Source organism: Dermacentor albipictus, chromosome 6, assembly GCF_038994185.2.
Source record: "Dermacentor albipictus isolate Rhodes 1998 colony chromosome 6, USDA_Dalb.pri_finalv2, whole genome shotgun sequence".
NCBI lineage: Eukaryota > Metazoa > Arthropoda > Arachnida > Ixodida > Ixodidae > Dermacentor > Dermacentor albipictus.
In genome coordinates this window covers 24,590,368-24,615,593 of record NC_091826.1, presented here as the reverse complement: position 1 = coordinate 24,615,593, position 25,226 = coordinate 24,590,368, and the positions used below count along the sequence as shown (strand labels likewise).

Here is a 25,226-nt window from a genome sequence, read left to right as displayed (position 1 = left end):
CTTGTGTATTTTTTGAAAGACTTAAGTTTCTGCATTTCCCTCGGCACAATGTTACGGGAATTTCAGAAATCGAGCCTATAACATCATGCTTGGCAGCAGGTAGCTTCCCATCTGCTATTAATAGCCGAACTACTATGTTAGGTTAGAGCTGTGGGTTGATTTCGGTCAGCTGGAGTACTTAGACACACAATGAAATCACAGCTGCATGGGTAGTATCGAATTCTGTACCCATCAGTGACATGGTGGCTGTACCATTGATTCGAGCTCAAAGGCCCTGTGCCTGACAATAGAGAATTGCAACCACTGAGCTACTTATGAGTTGAAATTTGCTCTGCTAGTTTTGGTTGGTGTTGCCAAATGAGGACAGGAGAGAGTGCAGTTATCCAGACACCTCTTTAGCTGCTCACATTCATGACCCAAATAGAGAGCATCACATGTGAAAGAAAGATGCAGAAATGTGTCACGTAGTTCAAGGTAGCTTTAAAAGGACATTAAAGAAAGTTTATACCAACTGTATTCGTAAATCACCCTTCAACAATACCAAAAACATCACTCTTACCACGTGAAGTGTCCTGGTAAGCCAGAAAATGCTCAAAAAACAAAGACTGATGGCAACGACAACTTGACATTCCTGCACCAGCTAGTGGTGACATCGGGGAGCTTAGTGACCCCTGCTTAGGCCTACGCAATTGTTTATCAGTGAAGCTGGACTGCACTGTGTTGTAAAGGAGCCAAAGACTGAAGATGAAAATATTCTGGAACTTTTGTCGAGCCAATGTAGCACAAGCAGGAAAACATGTTTTGAATTCCGCAACATCACACTGAATCATCAGTACTGAGCATCATCCTATAATCGAGCCGTTATTGCGAATCTAACAAAAATAGAGCTTTTGAAGAACACTTTAATTTGAAAAACGATTTAGTCTCCCTTTGTGCTGTGCCACTGTCTCATACGTTCATGTTGCAAAATATGATGCATTCCCTAGAAGGTGTTGCAGACAGAAGCGTATTTACCACCTAATCATCATAGTGACACTTTTCTTTGAGCAGCAGCCACGGTGCACAATTTCACCTAATGACCAAAACCTAGTGCGTCTCCTACTGCAAGCTCAAAGGTGCACAAGTGATGTGATTTGGCATAACCTTACATCTGCAAATTCTAAATGTAATATATGAAACAGTCATTCTGTAGAAAGCTTCACAAATCAGAAAACAGCTTCTCTGTTTGGCTGCCGGCACTTAATTTAATCACTGCACGGGTTCCCCCTACCGGATGTTTCTGCAAATGCCCTCAATATTATGGATATTGTTTTCTGCTAAATTAAAGCTTATTTAAGGGACTGTTGCTTCATAAGGTATACAAAAACTGAACACGCATGAAATTTATTACCTTTGTGGCAAATGCTTGGAGATAGGCAGCTAGCATGCAAATGCACACTAAAACGTAATGAAGGGATGAACACAAAAGCGGTTCATCCGTGCCTATTCACTTTGTCTTACCGATTTTCACACCCAGCTGGCTATAACAAATCACTTATTCGCTCAATTAATCACTTTATCAAAACATGATGGAGATGTCAAGCTCCTGAAAAATTAGACATGAACTAAACCAAAACTCACAAAGCTGGAGAAATGTCAATGACGTAACAGCAAAACCAAGCACCAGAGTACAAGAATAAAATAGGAGTGTGGTTAAACATAAGAACTACAAACACAGGTGCTGACTACTGAGTGAACCTAATTGGTCAAAGATCGTATTGGATAACGAGCATACAAGGGGAGTGGGGTTATTGGACACTACCATCGCAAGCACTTGGTAACCATCACAGGCCTAAGAAAGTCCAGAACAGAAGAACCTAAGGGCAAAAAAAGCAACAAAAGGAAGGAAATAAAAAGGCGAGAAAATGTGTCTTCAGTCCTTTCATTTATACACACTTCCCAGACTTGGGTGTTTTGTGCTGCTGTTTAATCATGACCTTCAACCAACTCACCCAAATTAATTTCTATGCTGTCCAGTGTACCGATAGGGCAAGGTGAAAATACTAGGGGTGTGCGAATATTGAAATTTTCGAATACGAATCGAATACGAATAAGGCGAAAAACTGTCTTCGAATATCGAATCGAATATCGAATATATGTGTCCTATTAAAAAATTGCGAAACGAGGTAACAATAGCTTTATTACCCTTTTAAAAATAATATTGCATTTTTACGAGGCTGCTTCAGGTTAAAGAGGCCCTCATTCTAGGTAATGCACTCAGGTAATGTAAGGTAATGCTCTGTCAGGTAAGCGCTTGTTGCAGGTTATCGCGAAGGAAAATTGACTGCTCAACATGTTCAGAAAGTAAAGGCTCTCTATGCACTGTGACAACATTGGTCCAGGTAACATTTTCTAGGTGCATATTTTATTGCGCACACTTACAAAGCCCGAAAGTACATCATATATTCTTATGAAAGAGCCCTGGAATAAAGCTTGGTAAAAAAAAGTTGAAACTGATCATGTCTCACGGGCCTGATGCAGATAGACTGGAACAGAGCGTACACATTCATAGTAAGGTTCGTTACAGCACTTAAGATCACAGTGCTATAACGCTGTGTCGTCTTTTTGTACTTTCTTTTGTCCTTGTTTTGTGTTGCGCTGTAACGAACCTTACTATGAATCCCAACCAACTGGCCCAACTTGCCATCTTGATGCAGAGCATACAGATAATGAGCGGATCATGTGAAGCTCTCAGTGAATAAACATGTTCTTAGGAGAATGTGGAGCAAGCGTATAATTCGTTAATGGCTAAATTATTCACAGTCTGTCCGAATATATTCGCCGTTTCGACCATTATTCGGCCATCCTCGAATATTCGGGAATTTACGAATATGCATTTCTCGAATCGAATACGCTTCGAATAAGGAAAATATTCGATTCGTATTCGAAATTTCGAATATTCGCACACCCCTAGAAAATACCAAAATGCTACTCTTAAATTTGTGCCTTCTGACATTTCCACACATGCTGCATGCACAAGAAAATGGGGCGGAGGCTTGTGCCCTGAATATGAATTTCATGACTATGTTGACGCTTGGTTGATAAACAACTACTTAGGCTCAAATTGATATTTATATCAAACAAAATTTTCATTCAGTGAAGCAAGTGCAGATTTTTGTGACTTCGTTATGCAATTAAACCTTGATATAACCAACATGGATAAAACAAATTATTTGATATAACAATCTAAGCCTAACTTTTTTGCCAATCGTATCCGCATGTAAAAAATTTTGTGTCAGATGCAAATTTGTTATAACAAGGTTCAACTGCATGTTAAAAACTCCCACATTTGGCAAAGATGCACATTGTTCTGAAGGCTAACCTCAGTTAACCGCTGTAGTTAACCGCTGTAATTAACCGCTGTAGTTTTCTGTAGCAATCCCCCACTGCACCAGGAACTTCAGCCGGATGGCCTGCAGCACATTGTGAATGAGTTCTGGAACTTCTTTCCAGAGCTGTGTAGAAATCCTATCCATTATTTCTTTCTGAAAGAAAAAAAGAACCAATGCTTGCTTTCAACAAATATCCCTATCGACGATAACACTAGAGATATGTATTAGTCTAACACATTGTTTTATTAATCTTGATCACTGCTCTGGTCCAACAGAAATTTGTTCCAGCTTAAATGGTTTTGTCTTAGCTTTGATGTGGTGCTCATAAAAAATTCCCTGAAACGGTTTGGACAAATTTCGTAGATGCGTAGAGTAGAGCTACAGTAAAACAGTGCCACAATTTCAGTGAAGCGTCCTATATAAAGAGAGTTACAGATGACTACAGGTTATCCTCCTCCCTAGTCATGTTTCTCCTCCTCAACTCGTTCGCCAAGTGACCGGAGCTAAGCTCTGCCTTCACTGGCTCCGCGTCATGGTGTGACATCGTGTCACCTACTTCCGGTTGCCTTCAAGCCAGCGCAAACCCTCTCCAATCTCTCCGCTAGCCACCTGGCCGTCAATCCCCCGCGAGAGCTATCCGTACAGCATGTGTTGCGAGCATTCTGTTGCAGCGCTGCGATGTCCGGCACTTTGTGAACCACAAAGTGCCGGTGTGAACCACAAATGCCGGTGTTTTGGCAGATCGGTGAAGGTGTAAACTAAAGCCCCTCCATACTACCACCGCTGTGAGGAAGGGGTTTTAGCGTAAACGTGAGTGGCCTGCACGGTGCAGTCACCTGGTGGCACAGAGCTTAACCAGCCAAACACAGAGCTGCTATTGTTGTAACAAAGTGTAAAGCATTTTAAACATTTAAAAGACAGCGTGTTCACAATTACGCTCCTGCCAAAAATTTGCACCAGCAGCAAAGTAGAATGCACTTGATTACTGCTATATTAGCTCCATGTTTGTCTGGGTGAACTCTGTGCCAATAGATGGCTGCACCGAGCAGGCCGTTCACTCGTGCACCACCGCTCATCCAGCAAAACGCCCAGTCCGCTTCCACTTGCGTTTACCCGAATACCGCACACGCTAAATCTCTCTATTACGGTAGTAATCTTCCAGCGTGAAGTGACTGCTGCAAACGCGTAAATCCTGGCACTGTTAAGATACCAACAGTCCTATGCACTGCAGCCCCTCTGCTTGTCTGTTGCCTTGCAGAAAAACATGATGTCGCAACTTGACATGTCGCCCATCGCTATGTTCACATCCCACAACGCGACAAGGGCGAACCATAATCCTTGAGAAAAGAAAACTCAAGACCAACACTGACTGTGCAGCTCTCGTCAACATGGAGCACGTTGAAGCACAAGCAGACGACACTTGCTGTGTGCTGGAAGCGCTTGAGCGTAGTGATAAATCGTCGTTCTGTATGCTCTTTTCATTGCTTTTTTTGTTGTTGTTGAAACAAATTAACCAACATTCCAACTATTAAGAACAACCTTTATTTACCATTAAGTTGAAGATGCTATCAATGACACAACCTGCGTAGCTATTCGGCTAGATCGCCCAACTGACGTCAGTTGGGCCAAGAGCATCAATTGGGATTGGGTGGCTGAAAACTTAGGGGCATGGCGCTACTGCAATCAGTAGCGATGCACATTTATAAGACCTTATGATAAATTGCTGGAGCGCTCAAATGTGTCAATGATCAGAAGGAGCTACCCTAATGACTCAGTATGTTTGTACAAAATCAACAAAACTGTTTCAGGTTTTTAAGCTATCAAGATTATGCAAGAGTTTATACAAGATTTTTCAAAAAAGAACGTATTAAAATGACACAGAGATAAGGGGACGATTTCTTGGTAGTGCATTGTTTGTTATATGGTGGACATTGTATGGTTATATAAATTACAAGCTCCCTAGTGAGCAAAAGCATTAATTCAGTTTGAATTACCAGTGTTATTTGGTGCACTGTAATTGCAAAATTGAAGCTATGGCCATTGTGGTGTGCTAGGACAATTAGTTCTAGGTGGCCAGAGCACCTTCTTGTCAATGTACCCTCCTGTGCGAGTGCTAATAGTCCTACTTGGTTAGTCTAGTTATCTTAAGTTTTTTACCAATTAAGTGTGGACTATTTTGTTAGCGACATTCTGAACTGTGCAAGGGAGCTATCATGGAACTATTAACTGGAACAATGTAGTATTTCACAATTTCAAGAACGAATGTGTCGAGACTGCTGCTAGTTTCAGAATTTTTGCTAACCAGTCATGACCTCGCAATTGCCTAGCTTAAATCTTTCAATTCCAATGTGTGCCTTAAAGTGAATTAATCACTAAATTTGTCATAGTTAGGTAGTTAGCTACCTGAACTTCCTCACAGATGATTAAAAGAAAGAAAATCAGTATTTATTTTTGGGATAAGCCTATTCCTGAATCACATTCAGTAACTGAGAAAGTGCAAAAGCAGACATACAATTCTAAATAAACATTGACGAATAACAGAAAAGACCTGATATTAAGCTCCCAAACAATCATGACAAAGTAAATGAAAGCAAGAATTTCTTAATATATTCTATATTGTCCAGGAAATTAATCTTTCCCATCGTGGTTCTGCACCTAGAGCATCAACAATTCATGAAAAGAAACTTTTTTTCTTATAAATGTACCCTTAGCAATGCAAGATTACTCACCTCAAGAGCCTCTTCGTTCTCGTGGCCAGCTCCTAAGAAAGATTAGAACAAAAAGATAGCACGCCATTTTACAGGGGAGCAAACTTCTGCATAGCGTAGAAGGTTGCCAGTCTGAGGCAGAGTTTCGTTTATTTCTAAGTAATATTGTTTAATAAGGAAGTTGTTATGCTTTTTTACTTCAAGTAAATTCTGTCCGTGTAGCATCCCAGTTTAACGTAAAGTTCGTTGACTTCTAAAGAATATTGCTTAATGAATGTGTCATGCATTTATTTTGTTCTTGGCGTAATAGTTCTGCGGAAACCCGCAAGGTGTAGAGAAGTAATTAACAAAGAGAAAATTAGACATCCACCCAAACGTAGCTAAGTGCTGCAAAGGAAACCCACACGGGTTCCTCGAAAGGAAAGCTTCGCAGTTGAAGAAAAGCACTTAGCTACGTATGGGTGGATGTCTCATTTTCCCTTTGTTAATTACTTCTCTCCACCTTGCGGGTTTCCGCAGAACTATTACGTCAAACTCTTGCGTTTGCTTCTGAGTTTTTGATAAATTCGACTGCCCGGAAAGCGGCTGCCCCGGAAAGGTGGTGGTCCCGGGTTTGAGTTTCAGACCACGACGAATTTTTCTTCAACTGCGAAGCTCTCCTTTCAAGGAAACCGTATGGGTTTCCATTGTAGCACTTGACTACATTTGGGTGGATGTCTCATTTTCCCTTTATTAATTATTTTGTTCTTGTAAACATGCTATCTATAGGCGCATTACTTTTGTTTTTAGGTTTTCTATATATGTTCTGTATGACATCGGCATTACTGCCTTCATGGTGCTACAGGTTTTTCAAATAGATAAGAATAAATAAAAAGTGACAGTGATAACAACCAGTGAGAATAATCAAAGAAATATGAATATTCCCAGCTTCTGGATGGAATGGTAATGCATGTCTAGAAATGCAATTAAAACCAACATTCTGGACCCAGTTAGCTGGCACTCAATAAGTACAAAACACTGATGGGAACACAGGGACAGAGAAAGAGCAATACAATTATAACGGCCAGCAATAATGATCACATGACACACCGAGTGGCCAATTTCAGTTGATACTAAGGCATCCGAAACATGTGCGAGGTGATGACAAAGGTCAAACAGTGGAAAATGATATGAAACGTTAAAAAATGTGCTTTCCAGTGTTCTTTAAACAGGCACCTGGTTCTTGGGACAGAAGCATTTTCGCACTGCGCCTTCATTGGAATGCTGCTGCGGTAGCTCGGAATCAAGCCTATGAGGCTTTCGTAATGAGCAGAAGTAGTTCATATCCACTGAGCCAGTGTTGCAGGTAAATTGCATGCATCCTTCTTTTTTTTTTTTGTACTAACCTGCAGCTGTTCCGGGTGCTTCCACTGCCTGCAACGGCGGCTGCTCCGGGTCCACCGTCGTTTTGTAGCTCTCCAATGAGGGACCATTGCGATCACTGCTGTTGGTGAGCAGGCAAATACATTAGCATGTATAAGCATGTTGCAACAAGAACAGCAACATGGGAAGACAGGCTCTAAAATTTAACTCTACCTAGTTTGCAAGCTCCGCTGACACTATGAGGATTGCAACATCACACATACTGCAGCCTGCTTAGAGACTAGTAGTCTGTTACACATTTGTGGTCTGTTAGGCTGTGTAATCATTAGCGCTATGCTCATAGCCAAAAGCACAAATGTTTACAGTAAGTGCAATTCATAATGCACGTTATGTTGACATTTATACGAAACCAAGGTTTCGCAGAAAAATAAATGCTTCAAGAAATTATCAGCAGTGTGTGAACAATGGAAACCACCCGCTGGAGTCAAACTTTTTTTCATCTACTGCTGAGATTATACGTCCAAGTACATATGTGTTTCGCACTGTGATTTGTGGTGTGTACTAATGCAAAAGAACAACACTCATTTGAAACATGAACCAATCACACTATACTGTGGTCACTCGTCACTTGAATGCCAGCTGCAACAAAACTTCACTTTGAATGAATTGGTTATGAATGAGTAATACAGTTGATCCTGGAAATAACGAAATTGAAGGGGATAATGCAATAGTTCGATATATCAATAATTTAAAATGTGTAAATACGCCTGTCTAAGCTTATCTGAAAACCCTGCATGTCTTGGACAGGTTTCCAAGACAGTGAAAAGCGGGAATTAGCCGAACAGGTTCTCTAAGGTCATGTCAAAGACAATCTTTTTTGCATGCAAATGTCACAAGTCACTTGTGCTGTGGAAATGGACTGATCGTGAGGCTAACTATGCTAACCCTAAAAGCCCTTGTCACCCAAAATGTATCAGTGCAGTTCACATTGTGCTTTGAAGTGTTTGTTGCATGTTTTCTTACTTAGGATAGCTTGGAAATGGACGAAATGTGGAAGCAAACAGCCTGCATATATGTGCGCCCTGACACCCTTCTTGCTGCAAATTATGCATGAACATGCCCGGCCATGCCCCTGCTGCAATATGTTCGCTGATAGCAGCGTGACCTCTGGTCATCCTGGATATATATCCGGGATCAACTTGTAACGGATATAACGGAGTAAAAAAAAACTTAGGATGATGTCAGCATGCAATGAATATATGCTTATAACGAACTTCATATATAAAGATTGTATTTTCGTGTTGGATGCAATTTCGGTATAGTGACGTTAGTCTTGTGACCGTAGATTAACTGCATGTTAAGGTTCCCGCAGTTGGCAGAGCACGCACAAGCTGCTGACCTCACGCCAATTGCTTCCTCAGGGATGCCGAAGCGCCTCAGGGACTCAAGCTTCACCCTCTGCATCACTTGGTGGATCTGGCCTAGGACTGCCTTTTTCATGTGTGTGGCCAACCTTTGTAGGGTTACTTCCTAAAAGAAAAAATAAACGACACTTGCTTTCAGCATGTATTCCTTGCAAAAAAAAAAAGCACTACTGCATCAGAGCCGTCAGTGAGCACAGCCAGCTGTGAGAATGCAGCAGCAACTGTATTCGAGTGAGACCGTGAGCGAGACCCCTAGTACTTCTGAAGGGTTGTGACAACACGCTTATGAGAGTTTTGTGGTCCTAACACATCTTTCTGTTATTCCTTAGTCCCCTGCAGTAGTCTTGCAGGAATTTTGTACTAGCCTATAGGTTTCGTCTTAGTATTGCTATGGTGCCTAATAAATTAACAAGATTATCTGCAAATTTTCTCAACAAAGGAAACCTGTTAAAATGACATTGTGGGAGATACGGGAACAGTTTTCTGGCAATGTGTTATTCATTATAGCAGACATCGGACACGTCTTAAATTACTAATGAGCTCACCAGTCCACAAATTCACTAGTTAGCTTTAATTATTGGCACCAGGAATTTCACTGTAATTGCAGAATTGAAGCCGTACTCATTGTGGCATGCTAGGATGATAGTTCTGGTTGGCCAATGCACCTGCATGTCAACGTAGCCTCCTTACATTATAGTGTGTCAGTGCTAATAGGCCTAGTTGCCTAATGAACGCTTGGTGTAGTCCCATTAGTCTAATGCCAATACAAACGTCAATAACATAGTAAACTACCATACTTTCCGGACTACAATAGAGAGCTGGGGGGAAAAAATTGGCATGTAAGTCACGCCTGTCTATAAGACGTACTGTACATATTTTAACTCGGGTGGCATCATGAAACACGATTATGCACACTAGTACACTTCATCGTAAAATGTGACCCTTACCCATTTCAGGGCACTCAATTTCCATAAAAGAATATTTTTGTGTGCCCCGCAAATTCTAGCAGAAAAGGTTCAACCAACACACCTCTTAGGCACGGAAAGCCCACGCTTATCGCACATCACTCGAAGCCTTCAAAGACGTCATCCTTCGATTCAGTCAAAAGTTTAGCCACTTCGGCCGGCAGCATCACTGGGTCACCACAGTCAGTCTTTGAATTACATTTCCGAGGCGTTGCAGATATGTCACTTGCATAGCCTCAGCATGCGTGGCACCACCGGGTCAAACGCACAAACGGTCACAACACTGTACAAGGAACTTTAACTGCAACAACTATCTATATCGCCATGAATTTTGATAATGGATGTCTCAGAACTGCTGCTCGTCTCAGGATTTTTGCTAAGCAGGCATGGCTTCACAATTACTTAGCTTCAATCGAAAGAAAAAGAAATTGCAATTGCAACTGTGCCCTAAAGTGAACTAATAAGTTTACTTGTGGAAGTAGGTAATTAGCTACCTAAATTTTATTTTTATGTTATTTGTCAAGTTAGTAATGTTCACGACCTCGAACATCGGTGCATGTCGCGCATGATTAAGAAACAGTATTTGTCCTTACGATAAACTTAGTACTGAATGTTAAACAATTCACTTTCAAGTAAGCTGCAAAGCAAGTGGTCTAGTCTAAACAACTTTCAAGAATAACAGGAAAAGTACTAAGAGTAGCTCAAAAAAAAAAAATTCAGGGCAGAGGAAGAGAAATTTAAAAAAAGTGTAAGAAATTTTCGATTTTGTTCAGGAAATTCATTTTTCCCATTGTGGTTCAATGGCTGCAGCATTAGCAATTCATCAAAATAAACCTATTTTTATGCAACTCCACACAGCAAAAGAACTCTACTCACATCAAGAGCATGTGTGTCTTCATGGCAAGCTCCTAAGAAATATTGGGAAAAAAATGAAAATGTTATGCAATGACATCTATCAGTGACAATAATCAAAGAAATATAAATGAGAGGTGTTGATTTGTGCATGTGTTGGTAATATATGTCTAGAAACTCAATTGCACGGGGCGTGGGAATGGAATAGTTGGTATTTCGTAATTACTAAACAGCGATGGGAGCACAACCTTTCACGTGACCACTTCCTCTGTAAGGTAGAGAAAAAGCAATGTGGGCCAATAACCAGCGGTAACAATCGGATGACAGAATGAGTGGCCAATTCCAGTTGACATAACAGCTTGCAAGGCATGTCCGAGGCGACAACAAAGGTCATAAAGAATGGAAAATGACACAGAACGTAAAAAAATATGCTCCCCAGTGTTCTTTAAACGTTTAAATGTGCACGCAGTTCTCGGGATGCAGGCATTTTCACATTGCGCCTTCATTGGAATGCTGCTGCGGTAGCTCGGAATCAAGCCTATGAGGCTTTCGTAATGAGCAGTAGTAGTTCATATCCACTGAGCTAGTGTTGCAGGTAAATTGCATGCATTCTTTCTCTTTTTTGCTAACCTGCAGCTGTTCCGGGTGCTTCCGCTGCCTGCAACGGCGGCTGCTCCGGGTCCACCGTCGTTTTGTAGCTCTCCACTGAGGGACAGTTGCTATCAGTGCTGTTGGTGAGCAGGCAAACACATCAGCAGCTAGTATAAGCATGTTGCAACAAGAACAGCAACATGGGAAGGCAGGCTCCAAAATTTACCTCCACCTAGGCAGCAAGTTCGGCTGAGACTATGGGGTTGCAACATCACACATACTGTAGCCTGCTTGGAGACTAGTAGTCTGTTACACATTTGTGGTCTGTTAGCCTGTGTAATCATCAGCTGTAATTACCATGAAGTTGTGTGGCCTCCTTGAAGCATATTACAGTGTGCTCCATGCTCATGACAGCCAAAAGCAAAAATGTTTGCAGTAAGTGTAATTCATAATGCATACTATGCTGACAGTTAAACAAGACCAAAGTTTCACAGAAGGATAAATACTTCGAAAAATTATCAGGTGTGTAAAAAATGGAAGCCACATGCTGGAGCTTAAAACTTTGTTTTTCCTTTTTTCATATACTGTTGATATTACATGCTGAAGTAAATGTGTGTTTCATATCATGCTTTGTGGCATGTATTAAAGCAAAAGGACAGTACTCACTCCAAACACGAACCAATGCCTCTACTTCGCAGTCAGCCCTCACGGAAAGGCAAGCTGTAACAAAACTTCACTTTTTTTTGCTCTATCGGTTATAAATGAGTAGTCACTTTTGCTCTATTGGTTATAAATTAGTAGTACATATTACTGAAGAAATATAGGCAAAGTTCCAGGGCTGTTAACTGTCTATTCTTATTAATAATCCTTAAACAGTATCTGCATGAGCACCTGGTGGTTTGCAGATATGACACAAATCCCAGAATGTGGCTTCCAAGTTCCAAGTGCCGTACAATATGAAGGCATGCCAGGGTGCCTCGTTGGGGGCTCTTAACATTTCGAGTTTTTCATTACTTTTGGTGAAAAGTAATCTGCATTTTTTTTTCTTTTGGTATTTTTTTTTTTGGCTGAATATAGTGATGCACAGCTATCTACAGTATAAAAAACTTGGCCGCTTAAGCGGTCCGATATTTTATAGCACTTGGCATTCAATGATCTGCGATGGGGCCTTCATGCTGCAATGAACAAGAAACAGTCAGTGGAACTTGCCTCCGCCAGTCAGCAGATGGCAGGGATCCCTCATCGCTGGCCCTGTAGGCATACAGCACCTCTAGAAACTCTTCTGGAGTGGCGTAAGGCACTCCCTGTGGCTTCTGCCCCTGCCAGGCCGCATTGCAGTGGATCAACAGCTCATGACCTGTGCTTCCAATCATGTAGTCTAATATGATCTCGTCACCCTCAGATAGAGCGCAGCGGAGGTCACCCGTGATGTTTCTGCCATTCCTGTAGAGACAGATTGCCATGACATCTATGGAATTTGAGATCCTCTCCCGTTCAAATCTGACTCTTGCAGAGCACTCTTGGACTCGCTCGACCACTGCTTTCACATTACTGTGCACAGACACGCAGCACCCTGGGGAGGATAAGCTTGTGTAAGTGGGTGCCCAGGGTGGTGGACTACTGGAGTTGCTGCTGTTGTGGCTAACCTGTAAAATGTGCAGTCAGATAGTTCTTTACGCAAGGCAGACACATCAGAATTTGGTCAATTACAGTTAAATGTCAATATAACTAAGTCGCTAAAATGGGCAGTTTCCTTCATTACACAGTAGACTTCCTTTAATATGACTCCAGTCAATTCAATCCCAATCAAAGGTCCCGGCTGGTGACCATGCATTTCTATGGGCCTAAGCTTTCGTTATTTCGATCATGACCAGTAAGCACGTACGCGCCTGGCCCCTATGGTGATCCCAATAACAACTCCTTTAGTGGCAGCGTCTGTCTTGGCGGAGCTGAGGGGACAGTGAACGCATTGAACACACCATCTCCTGTCGAGAACGACTATTTTCGGCCTGCCCTAAGAAAAATTTGAAGCAATAATGGTAGCTCACAATGTCTCATTACGGTATTTACTCGATTCTAACAGGCGTCTTTTGTTTTCCAAGGAAATTGGGCCGAAAATCATCTGCACAGTGCAATCCGATATGAAACCAAAACCGCCTTCGCGGTGTTCGTGCGTTTTACCTCATAGCACAACTGTAACGCGGTGAAGCTGACTCTAAAACCATGCGGCGAAGCTGACTTTAGAAAACCAGCCGCCATTCTAAAAAATTGGGTGCGCATTAGATGTATACTTTGGTTAGGAGCTTTATGTCTTACGTTAGTTTTCTATTCTGAAGACATAGGCAGTGGGCACGCGTTTGATTCGGAGGCGTGTTAAACTCAAGCAAACACAACCAAATGAATGAGCGGTGCGTTCGGAGTTTTTTCTGAATCTTGTTTAATTCGACCCGCCGGATAATTCGATCATTTCGTTATATTGAAGTTTCACCTTTTAGGCAAATAAGTACAGTCGCATGCAGAGTCTTCTTACACGTACGGAGCGGGCCGCAAAAGTTTCCGAATTACTGGGCAATCGGAAAAAAATTTCAATGAGAGAAAAAAATAATATTTGTGGAATTTGAAAGTCGGCAGCCAAGGATGCGATTTCAAGCTCTGCCGACGATCTCTTCACATAGGCAGTACGAAGCCTGTGACGCTTTCGCGTCCACTCCACCCCACGGCTGATATTGTCACCCGTAGAGGGATGACACTGGTCATGAAAAGTACATGCAGGCAGAGGGGAGCGAACGCTCCGTCTGCCTGTCGCTTCAACGCATCTCTGGAACTCGAGATTACGTGACCTCTAGGTACTAAACTCATGGGAAAGACAGCACACACGACGGCTCGGATGACCCAGCTTTTGCACCCACCACAGATTACCTCCAAGGTAGCGTGCGATAACCGCGCATTCGCTCAGCCGCGCCGTGCACAGCGACGGCCAGGCAGAGGAAGCATGCGCTTGCCCCCCCTCCCCCTCTCCACCTACTCTCACAACAATACCACACACTTGATCGCATTACCGTGTGCCACTTCCGCCTACGTGCGCATCAAGCCACTATCCTTCTCAGCTCACGGTTGCATGCTTTCCCTCGCACCCACAGCATATGACGCACGATAGGATCTTAGAAAAAAGGGGGTTAACCGGGGGGCCCAATTTTTATTAGTCGTGTCATAATATGAAGGTATAATATCGCAATATGAAATGCGAAGGTTGTGGGATTGTTCCCCACCTGCGGCAAGCTGTTTTTTCATACACTTTCATTCCCATTAATTTATCGTTTCTTTAATTCATTCATTAAGCACAAGTAATTTCCCCTATGTTGTCCTTGGTGTCAGTGTTTGTTGGCTTCTTATGATACGATATAGGATCTTATTGCACTTGGACTTCCAACATGTCGGCGAGAGGGTCTTGTTACCAAGTTGCTCTACTTCGGCAGCCACTCTGTCAGCACGCAATTTGAGAATTGCGTTTTCAAGCAACCACATGTATTTTAATGATTTGATCATCTGTGTCCGCGGCAGTTTCCATTTACTGCGCCAGTAATTCTTTGCGGTGGCCATTAAAGTGCGTTATATTGAAATCGTGTATAAACATTCGTTACATTGGGGTTCCAAATACGTGGTATTGTATGGACAGGAAGTTATAAAAGCTTTAATATTTCGTTATATCGAGTATGTCGTTATATTGAGCTTTAACAGTACATGGTAAACAAATACAGTGTTATATACTTAACAAACAAACACAAGCAGCTACTTACACATCCACTGTCCAAGCCAAGTTTTTCTAATGCAACAGCATCTGTAACACACCCAAATAAAACTCACTAACTTCTCACACTGATCTTTGCCAAAGTCGGAGAAGACTTATCACTGCAAAACAAATGTAAAGAAAGCTGGTGCAAGGATGCACTAACATAGTATATAGTAAAGGAAGCCAGAATGACTGCGAAGTGACGCAACACGGATAAAGAAACAAGTTGAGAAAGCATTCCTCTCTGTCTTGCTCCAGCTGACATTAAAACAGTGAATTTATCACAATCCGCTCCACCCATGTTTTACATGCTTATATGCTGCAGATAAATGCGCTGATTTCAAGTTTTTTTATAAGTGTGTCTTCCTATGAGCAATGCGCAGTCAGCTCAACTACAAAACTGCAAAGAAGCTATGTGGATGCATCATTATGTTCTACTCAATCAGTTGAGAAACTGTTATGGGGCTAAACCAGGTGCCACATTCTCAGTTTATCACTTTCAGCATCAGTATTTTCACCTTTGCATAATGTGGCATCCAATGCCATGGCTCATTGAAACAATGGGCATTCTTCCCACTTGCTTAGCCCATCAGGTTACACTGAAAGCCATGCTCCCCAAAAGCTCTGTCAAGAATATGGCCCCAGCAATGGTAAAAAATAAAGGGGACTGGCATCTCTTATTCTGCAACTAAACCTATCTTCGGGATTACCATCATCAAAAGATAAAGATATAATACCGATCATATTAAAGACAAAACTGGAAGAACAAGAAGCAGCTTACATGTCTGCTCTTGTCATTCTTTATGTTGATAGCATTAATCATTTACTTTTACTTATGCAATACGTTGAATTTAGCTATGTGGTTGCACACCAGAAAAAGCCTTTAACTGCACTCAGATGAGGAGAGAACCAATGCAAGATGAGCACTAACCATACCAACTGACCCTCTTTATGAATGATGCACCTAATTTTTTCTTCTTGTCGAGTTTTGGTTCTAAGTTACAAATTTCTGGCCAAATGTCTTCAGCCCAGATTGATTGACAGGCAGCAAGTGTTATTTGTAGTATCAGAGCAGGAACAGAGGATGAGGAAAAAGAGGTTTGGTGTGCAGTCAGAGGGAAAAAACTGGTGCAAGGTCCCCAATTGCAGTGCTATCACAGGGAATGTACGGTGCAAGGTACCCAATTGCGGCGGCATCACAGGGAATGTAGAGTAAATGCAGTGTACATCTCCATTCGACATTCCAACGAGAACTGTACGTACAGGTTCCAAATGAACCCATAGGTGGCTTGGGATGAAGCTCACTTCCAGTGTTCTGGCTAGTGTTGCCAGAACACCAGAACAGTGTTTCAAACAGTGACACACTTGTTTCCTTTGGCTGCACTCGTGTGTGGCAGCTGCAGCAATCTCGATAATGGAGCGAGCTAGTCTGTGATGAAATCATCATGCACCGACCTCCACGACACTGGAGAGTAAAACTAGTTCATAAAAGCAAGTGTTAAAGTAAATTATTTGGAACGGTGTGTTGCCTGCCAGTGTTCTTTTATTTTAGGGTTTCAAGGCTCTGGTTCTTCATTTAAGGAAAAAAAATTATCAGTTGAAAATCTCCTGTTGGTGCTTCTATAGCACACTGCAAGGTACATGGTTCCTTTGCTTACCATGTTTATTGCTTGCGTTGCCTTTCTTGGGAACAGCCACAGCTGCCTGCCTTTCATCAGCAGCGGTGGTGGGCAGGCCGTCACTTGCTCGTGTGACCCACTGCTTTTCGCCGTTGCTGACAAATGTGGTGTCAAAGTGGAAGCCTTGTCCAGTTGTCCTCTCGGAAGTAATTGTGTATCTGCTGCAGAAAAGAAAAGAGAATGGTGGTAGACAATGCTGTCAGATGAAACCGAGCCATCAAGTGGGTCTGCCACGAAATCCCACTTAGAAACTTGAACCTCAATACAACACTAGAAGCAATTTTGAATTGCAAAAAACTTTATAAAAGAATACTGTATATAAATTTATGCAAGCATCCATACCTGCACGTATTTGCATGCATTTGTGTTTGTTAATGCACAGAGGTGCGTGTATGTGCGCTTTGTTGTATGTAGGACTAAAGCCATTAAAATCTGGCAGACTAGCAAACTAGGGTGCCTAATGTAATATACGAGGAGCAAACCGGACATGCCAGAATCCAGAGCAAAACCAGCTAATGTTCTAATTATGATTAAGCCACCTTAGAATACTTCTATTTATCTGCACAACACTTATCTCCATGCCTAAAACATCTACTAAGGTTTCTAAAAAATTAGTCAAGTTCATCTCAGCTCAGACTAATGAGGTAAGAAGCGGAGAAATCACTACACCAAAACAACATGGCCATAAAGGTTGAAGTTGGAAACATGGAATGGCTCAATGAACTTGAAATGTAGTACCTAAAGCTACAATTTTAGTTCTAAACATTCTAGTTCAACCAGCTCTTCAATGTTTTCTAATGTGAGCCTTTATGACTCTGTTTGGTTGTAACCATTCCTCCATGTCTTCCTTATTCTTGTGAGCTGTCTCTTGTGCTAGAGCACATGTTTGTCAATACAAGCCCAACTTCTGTTCTGCTGAGCTGCATGTCAGATGTAATTCTTCATTACAGCTGAGCAGTATTCTTCGCTGTATCCTCTACACACACTTTGCTTCACACAAGGCTACAAAAAAATGGATTTAACTTGTACCGGATATTTTATATATGGGACGGATGATTTCTCAATGCAAGTATTGTCCATCTCCTTGTCAAAAGCAGCCATCACATATTGTTTGGAATGTTCGGCCAGAATCTGCATGACAGTCAGTTTGATCCCAGTTTCTTTTCTATGCTATTTGATGCCGTTATGGTTAATGAAGAAGCATGATCTGCCCATTTCCCATCTTATAACTGCTGCCTACAGCAAAAGGAGCAGCGTCCCCATATGACTGCTTCTCCTAAGCATTTGATGGCACACTAAAGGAAAAATACCAAGTTACAGCCATATCACATGACTATATTTAACAGCACTATGCATGAGATGCCTTAATTCGGAATGCGGTTCAAGCATTGCCAAACGAGCTCATTTTAGTGCTGTCCAAAATTTCAGCCATAATCCAGAGTTCTATCAACTCAGTATGGCATCAAATTTGCACTCATTGCTTCTGGTTCTGGTTAAACTCAGGTGGTAGATTAACTTCTCCGAAAAGTTGCTGAACCTGTCTTTGGTATACCAACCAGAATTTTTCTTTGACAGCAAACCGTTGTCTAAGTTTCCTTTGTTGCTTCATGCTACTCAAAGGAGGATGATGATTTTTCGCTGCTGCGAGACCAACCTGTGTAAACATGAATGTACTCACGGTGGCCGATCAGTGCTGGCAGGAGCGGGACGGTGGCTTGTTGGCACAGGGACGTTGTGCTCCCAGGACCCCTTGGAGAAATGGCCGTCATCGAGTGTGCACTTCGGCTTTTCAGGAGGGTTGTTGCAACTAGGTGGCAGAAAAATGGGCTTGTCCTTCGGACCATTGCCCTGACTGGCTGGGGCACTGTGTTCCATGGTGGAGATTTTTCTTCCACAGTCGACTAAATTCAGCTCTGCTGGAAGCGCTTCCCTTTTTTCAGTGTCACTGTTCTTTACAGCTGGCACCGACATCGTCGGTGCAACGTCAGTATGGAACACCTGACTGTACTTGCTACTGTTAGCAATGATGGGACCAGGAAGAACATTTGCTGAAGCAGGTAGTTTGGGGTCGTTGGAGAGTTGTTGCCAGGCTGAGTACATGGCTGATGCACCATCTTCAATTGTACTCCAAGGTCTCTGAAAAGGTGCACGGGGGTCGGATGCAAACGGCACAAGAATGAGCTGATTTACGAGGCCCTTGTTCACACTGGAGCACTCATAGGCAGGTGCAATGCCTCTCCAGTTGGAGCATTCATCTGCATTGCCCCTGTAGCTGGTGCAGGTCACCTCTTTCTTTACACTACTCGCTGCATATACTGTAGTCATCTTGCCAAACACAAAAACTTCACTAGATTCTTCTCGTCGGACAGTGGTCAGTGATGTTACCTGAAACTCTGTCCAATTCTTAACAGCCCGCGCATCGAAGCAGACCTTGTCGCCGACAGAGAAAATATCTGAAACTTTCTCGGATGGCTTCAAAAGTGTTCCAGAAATACAGCTTCTGTCAAAGACTGCACTCAGTACATCTCTTGGACCAAACTTCAGAGATCCACCGTCTCTGCTGATGCAGCAAATAGTGCCCACTTGATTCTTTAATTTCACAGTGCTGTCTGCACAAGGCATTGACATACTCATGGGGCTGGTGGCAGCTTCACTCTCAGATTCGAGGCGTCTTACGCGAATCGCTTGGTAACGTACTTTAAAGTTTTCTGGACTTACTTCGGCGTCCAGGATTACTCTGTCATTTTCCTTTAGGCCTAAATTCTTCACGTCATTTGGCCTCGGGTTTAAAATAGTTGACCTGTGTACAAACACAGATCTACGTGGTTGTTCTACTGTGATGAACCCATAACCGTTCATGACACGTGAGACGGTGCCTCTGAGATTACATAGGCATTGTGAATCTGTGTCGCAATCTGTGGGCATTTTAGGCTTTGCTGACGCTCTCTCCTTGTTTCCAGCACTGTAGACCTTGTCAGGGTACACCAGAACAGCAGGAGCAGAAGCTGCAGCAGAGTGCTGTCATTCGATGACTTCGATGTGGCTCGCTACAAAAGAAGAGATGGTCACGAATGCTGAACATCGGAAGCATATGTGAACATTAGAATAATAGGTTGTGCAGTTCCAATAAGTATGCGCTGGTCAACACTACTTGTTGCTAAGTGCGTCATCAAAAATGTCACACTTTTGAGCTGCAGTGCTGCTACATGAGGCGACTTCATAAGGATGACTAGAAAACAATGACTCAACGCAAATTGTCAAATGGGTACATCCACTTATTGCGTGCATGGTTGTAGGCCACATAGAAAAGAAATTGTTTTTACTGATGTCTGCCTTCCATGGTCAAGCTTAGTGTGCAACAAGAGGCGTGGATGGCTGTTGACGGCCACGTAGCTCCTTCGTACGTATGGCCTTGCCGCAAGTGTAGCAGCTGCACAGTATAATATAAATTTCAGTACAACTTTAGCCAGCTCTGCTCTATCTCACAAGTGACTTGCACCATTGTTGAATGTACGATGTATACTGGCATTACCCTTCCTCCGCAGGGCATAGTTCCAGACGTGACAGCCTTGTTATTGGCACGGTTGACTGCACTTTTTGCAAGTTTTGAGCACCTGCATTTTTGAGTTTGCTAAGCATTAACATCAAAATACTCTGTTGTTTCTTTCATTATTGTTTATAAAATAACCATATGAAAATATCACACTACTGTTGTAAACTTCTTAGGGTGGGTACATGCAAAGCATGATAGGTCATCCTGTCCAATGGCTGTAAACATTTGAAGTGAGAGCAGTCATAACAAGGAGGGCTGTCGTAGGTTTAAGCATTGCATTTTCGAAAAATGGCTTTGACTGGATCTCCTAAGAGATCAAAGATGCTACATTTTTCAAAATAGGCAGGGATGCTGGCTCTCATAGTGTTTGGTGCAGTCAATAATAACGTCAATAACAGAGCTAATATGAATGCAGTTATCAAAAGAACCACATTCTTTATAAAGGCCATCTAGCATTCCTTGTGCATGTGGGTCTCCAAACATCATAGCTATGGTAGGGTAGCATGGAGATAACAGGTGTGGAGCAGATCACACAGTGCAGATGAATATGCCTCTAGGGGCATAAATTGTGCCTGCTGTTTGCTATGGAGACTTCAAGTAGCTACTAAATAGCACTGCAACACTTTCACATTAGAAGAGTACTGGCATTAAATTTGATGCCTTTAGTTACTTTCTTTTTGCATAAAATGATGATACTCAACTCCGAAACTATGAAAACCGTCCTATTTACTATAACTGTTTTTCCAGGAACCAATTCCGGTTTCGTTTAATAAGGTCTATGTATCATGACGTCATGACACAAAAGGTGTTCATGTACGTGGAAGGTATTGCGACATTTTGACACACGCATGTACACTCCAGCTCGCTCCATGGTCCATTTTAATCAGGCTGCTCAGTGAGCAGGTTTTTTTTTTTTTTTTTACCTGCACTGGCTATACGAGTAGCTTGTGTAGGAAGTTGCCATTTTTTTTAACTGGTGTAGAAAAAGTGTAGCTCCCCCCACCTACACAAAGCCATTTATTATAGCGGTAGTATTGCATGAAAACTACGCTTTCTACAGTGCAGCACATGACAGCATAGCATCTGCCTGACACTACACTCAACTGTATGAACCTGCGCAAAGTGTAGGTAAAAATTATGATAACTCCACTCAACAGTTTTAGCATTGTGCCACTTGCTCATCTCCACGTATACCACACAACGTATGTTGCTTACAGCAATCGACAAAGCAGACGGTTCACCCAATGTGTGCTTTATTGGCCTTGTAATTTGTTTTGGTTCTTGATGCGACCAGTATAAACCCTTATTAACCCTTATCAGTCATCAACCTGATCAGACTCAATCCAGCTCTTACTGACCCTTATATCAACCCTTAGCTGTCCTCATCAACCTTATCGGACATGTCCGAACTTTATCAGCCCGTGCCGATCGTTATCAACCTTATCGGACTTGACTCAACTTTATGAGCCCTACCCGGTCGTTATCAACCTTATCGGAAGCGACCCGACCCTTAGTAAGCCTTATCAACCTTATCGGACTTGATCCGACACTTATCAATCCTCAACGGTGCTTATCAACCCGATCACAACTGTTCCGACCTCTATAAGCCCTTACCGCTCTTTTGCACCTTGTCCACCCACGTCGCATTATCAACCGCGATCATACCCATATAACCCCTCATCTATCAACTCACTGACCACTTATCTGTCTGTGCTGCGCGACAATACAGAAAAAGCGGTACAACACATTCATATGGTTCATATGCGGGGGACGTTCCGAAAGTCGTGTTTTTTAAATGAGAATATGGTACACAGGTGAAACAAACAATCAGCATAACAATTCACGCCCGTTGCTGGTTCCACGACGGAAGGAATTCATCAGCGAAGGAGGAATGACGCATGCCGAAGAAGAGAGAGCATCAGACCGGCATGCCCGAGATCGAGTACATACAAATCACGATGGCAGAGAGGTGTGTGCTGACGACGTGGTTGGAAGTGGGTGCTGTTATCTGGTATCAATGGGCACCTGTTCCCTGCTTTGATAGCCGCACTCTCAGGACGTCACTTATCAAACAATGTAGGCTAGCTGTGCGACAATGCATTGTGTAACGAAGAAGGGTAGCCTGCCTGCGCAGGGCACCGAGTTTTACCAGAATGGTTTCTTCACACTGATTGCACACTACGGCAAATGTCTCAATGTCGGTGGCGACTTTATGGAAAAATAGTGCAAGGCGTACAGCTCACGATGCCATGGCGTTCTTTTTTTTTTTGCGATAAGGTTGCCGTGTGAAAATAAATGACGAAACTTACTCTCGGAACATCCCTTGTATATTCGATCGTCTTCTGCTAGCGTGCATTTTAGCCCGGTGGGTAAGACACTACTGCGCGTCACGCGTAAGCGACTCTGTGAGTCGACGTAAAATGCTTACGCATTAAAAAAAAATAAATTACCGACGATTACGTTACTTCCTAATGCGAAATTTGAGCGCAGCAAATAAGCTGTTTCACCTTTTCGATAGATTGAGGCAAAGAAATCGAGCAACACATGTATGCGCTATCACAGAATTTTTTTTTTTATTTTTCACACGTATTCCTTTAACAAAGACTCCACTAACAGTTCTTGACAGTCATGAAGGAAGCTTTGTGGTCGGAGAAATAGACTGATATATGTTCGACTTGGTACACCAATGCTTGATTCTCAAAGACGAGATCTATACAAGTGCCTCGCGAGGTTGTCACAGCCGTGGGACGCGTTACGAGCGAGAGGAACGGGATGTTCTCCCGCATAAGTGTTAGGAAATTGCTGTTTGTCTTTATGTCAACATTAAAGTCCCCCACTACTAACATCGGTGTGGATAGATGGACGGTTAATGCGAGTTGCAGGAAGTGCACGACGTCTTTCGTGAGTGCGGTAGGGGCGAAGTAGGCAGCTACTACCAGCATGCGTAATCGTCGGCATGTTTAAAGGAATTAAGTTCGAGCCGGCGCTTTGACAACCGGAGACTCGCAGGAAGAGGGGGGAGGGGGGCGGCGTGTACACCCAGCGGCAAACGATGGGGGCAGAAGCGCGCGCAGCAAGCGAACAACACGATAAAGGGAGGAGGGAAGAGATAGCAGCGACTGACTGATGCCGCTGACGCCGATAGTGAGTCAACCCCAGCTGCGGAGTTGGTTTCAGGGACAACGCCGCCGATGCCGACATACACAATATGATACCCTCGCTTCCGCAGCGCTAAGAACCAGGTCTAGCCGTGGGAAGGTGGTCACGTATTCGTCGACGTGCCGGGGCCTACGTGAAATAACCGGCGCGTCGGCAACTGAAGAGCACCCTATCCGCCACACAAGAACAGGGGGGGGGGGACCCTTTCCTCCTCTTTCTGCATGGCGGCGACGGTGTTCTATGCAGTCACGTTATCTTGACTCTCTAGCGGCGTCAGCGGCATCCAGCGGTATCAGTCGGTCGCTGCTAGCGCTGGGGGGATGAAAGGGGGGCGGAGCTGGTTACGAGGCCGACGACAACGACGACGCGAAACCCAGGAACGGACGCCAAAGAGCTGCGCTCTAAAAATGCCCTATTACTTAGCGGCCCAGGGGGCTACCATTATCAGAGAAACTTCGCGAGCTACCGCTTGGCCACCTTGTGCGTCATGACGTAGAAACTGATTCGCCACCTGGGAAACGAATGCAGTACCATGTAGAAAGAAATTGCGATACTGCGCGGTTGGTACAAAAACGCTCGCTCCCAGACATACCAGCATTCTGCCTGTAGTGAAGACCCTGCCGGCGTCCAGGGTCATTACTCAAAATAAATTAAACGTGTAATGTTACGTTTTTAGTCTAATGCAAACACATATAACGCCATGCAGTGCTGCAATGATCTTCATCCGATAAGATAGCGAGCCGGCCGATAGCACGACGCACCGAAGCGAGAGCTTCGCGTCGTCGTGCAGCAGCGACTAATTTCGCTGCCACTTTCGACCCTCATAGAGCTCTTTATGCACTGAAACTTTTATGCGAAGCATATTACTAGAGCTCAACCCAGCTCGTCAGGCGCGGCGGTGTCGCCTTCAATACCGTGACGACAATACACGGTGACGTCACGACAGAGGAGAAACGGGGCTCCAACTCGCGCCGTCGCTCGCGGCGTCGCCTTCAAGGCTGACCACGTGACACCGTGACGTCACGACAGAGGAGAAACGGGGCTCCAACTCGCGCCGTCCCTCGCGGCGTCGCGGCGGTATATAAGCAGCTGCGCTTGCCTCTGCTAGACACTCACGAGGCGAGATGCCTCCTGGAGACAGAGCTGCTCGTTGGAATGAGAAGCGAAGGTTGCGGCATGCTACAGAGACTGATGAAGAGCGGGAAGAACGTCTGGCCAAGCAACGTGCTCAGTATGCGGCTCGGCGACAAGTTACTTACCAAGTTTAGCCACCAATATGCTTCGCATCTGACTAGGCTTAACCAAGCTAAGCCTCAGCCAATTTTTTTTCGAAGGAGCGTTATCAGATGCGTTAAAAAAAAAAAGACCGTTAGCAGCATGCGCGATATGCAGCGGCTGAAGCATCACTGGATGCCCGTTCTGCGCAGCATCATGCATCAACATTAAGCCGGCTGGCACGTACAGACAGGCTTTGTGTGAGCGATATAGCTTACCTATTATCGGCTGATGGCCAAGATGGCCGACCGAGTGAGCTGGGCAATCGAACTGGAAGCGCGTTCCCCGGCTCGCGACGTGCTCTGGTGCGCGCCGAGCACGTGACCTCGATCCTTTCATACGCGCGGGTGCCCGCGAGGCAAGCATTGCACTTAATTGGGCATCTATGGTGCTCCAATAAGATCGTGAACCCCACTGCGGCAAGGCAACTGCTGTGCTGCGCCATCGAACAATCCCACAACCAGACATCTGTGCGGTTATAGATGTCAGACAGACTA

General features: G+C 43.6%; 1 protein-coding gene and 1 long non-coding RNA gene across 5 annotated transcripts in view; one reads left to right on the top strand and one right to left on the bottom strand.

The window, feature by feature from the left end:
• The window catches only part of LOC135896498 (uncharacterized), a 14,504-nt gene extending 5,508 nt beyond the window's left edge, over positions 1-8,996 (top strand). Inside the window, exons 2-3 of the long non-coding RNA XR_010562718.1 lie at positions 7,471-7,568; positions 8,863-8,996. This is a non-coding gene — a long non-coding RNA (uncharacterized lncRNA). The remainder of the gene's footprint in view (positions 1-7,470; positions 7,569-8,862) is intronic.
• The window catches only part of LOC135896496 (uncharacterized), a 25,737-nt gene extending 511 nt beyond the window's left edge, over positions 1-25,226 (bottom strand). The window contains exons 1-11 of one of the 4 annotated variants that reach the window (XM_065424909.1): positions 24,948-25,222; positions 18,421-19,789; positions 16,722-16,900; positions 15,071-15,111; positions 12,483-12,919; positions 11,313-11,410; positions 10,707-10,738; positions 8,841-8,971; positions 7,465-7,562; positions 6,101-6,132; positions 3,362-3,524 (exon numbers count right to left, since the gene is read on the bottom strand). In XM_065424909.1, coding sequence (XP_065280981.1) covers positions 3,393-3,524; positions 6,101-6,132; positions 7,465-7,562; positions 8,841-8,971; positions 10,707-10,738; positions 11,313-11,410; positions 12,483-12,919; positions 15,071-15,111; positions 16,722-16,900; positions 18,421-19,667 — 2,427 coding nt within the window. In that variant the 5' untranslated portion in view covers positions 19,668-19,789; positions 24,948-25,222 and the 3' untranslated portion in view covers positions 3,362-3,392. Of the gene's footprint in view, positions 1-3,361; positions 3,525-6,100; positions 6,133-7,464; positions 7,563-8,840; positions 8,972-10,706; positions 10,739-11,312; positions 11,411-12,482; positions 12,920-15,070; positions 15,112-16,721; positions 16,904-18,420; positions 19,790-24,947 lie in introns of those variants that run through there. The other 3 variants (XM_065424907.1, XM_065424908.1, XM_065424910.1) reach the window with 3 other exon arrangements.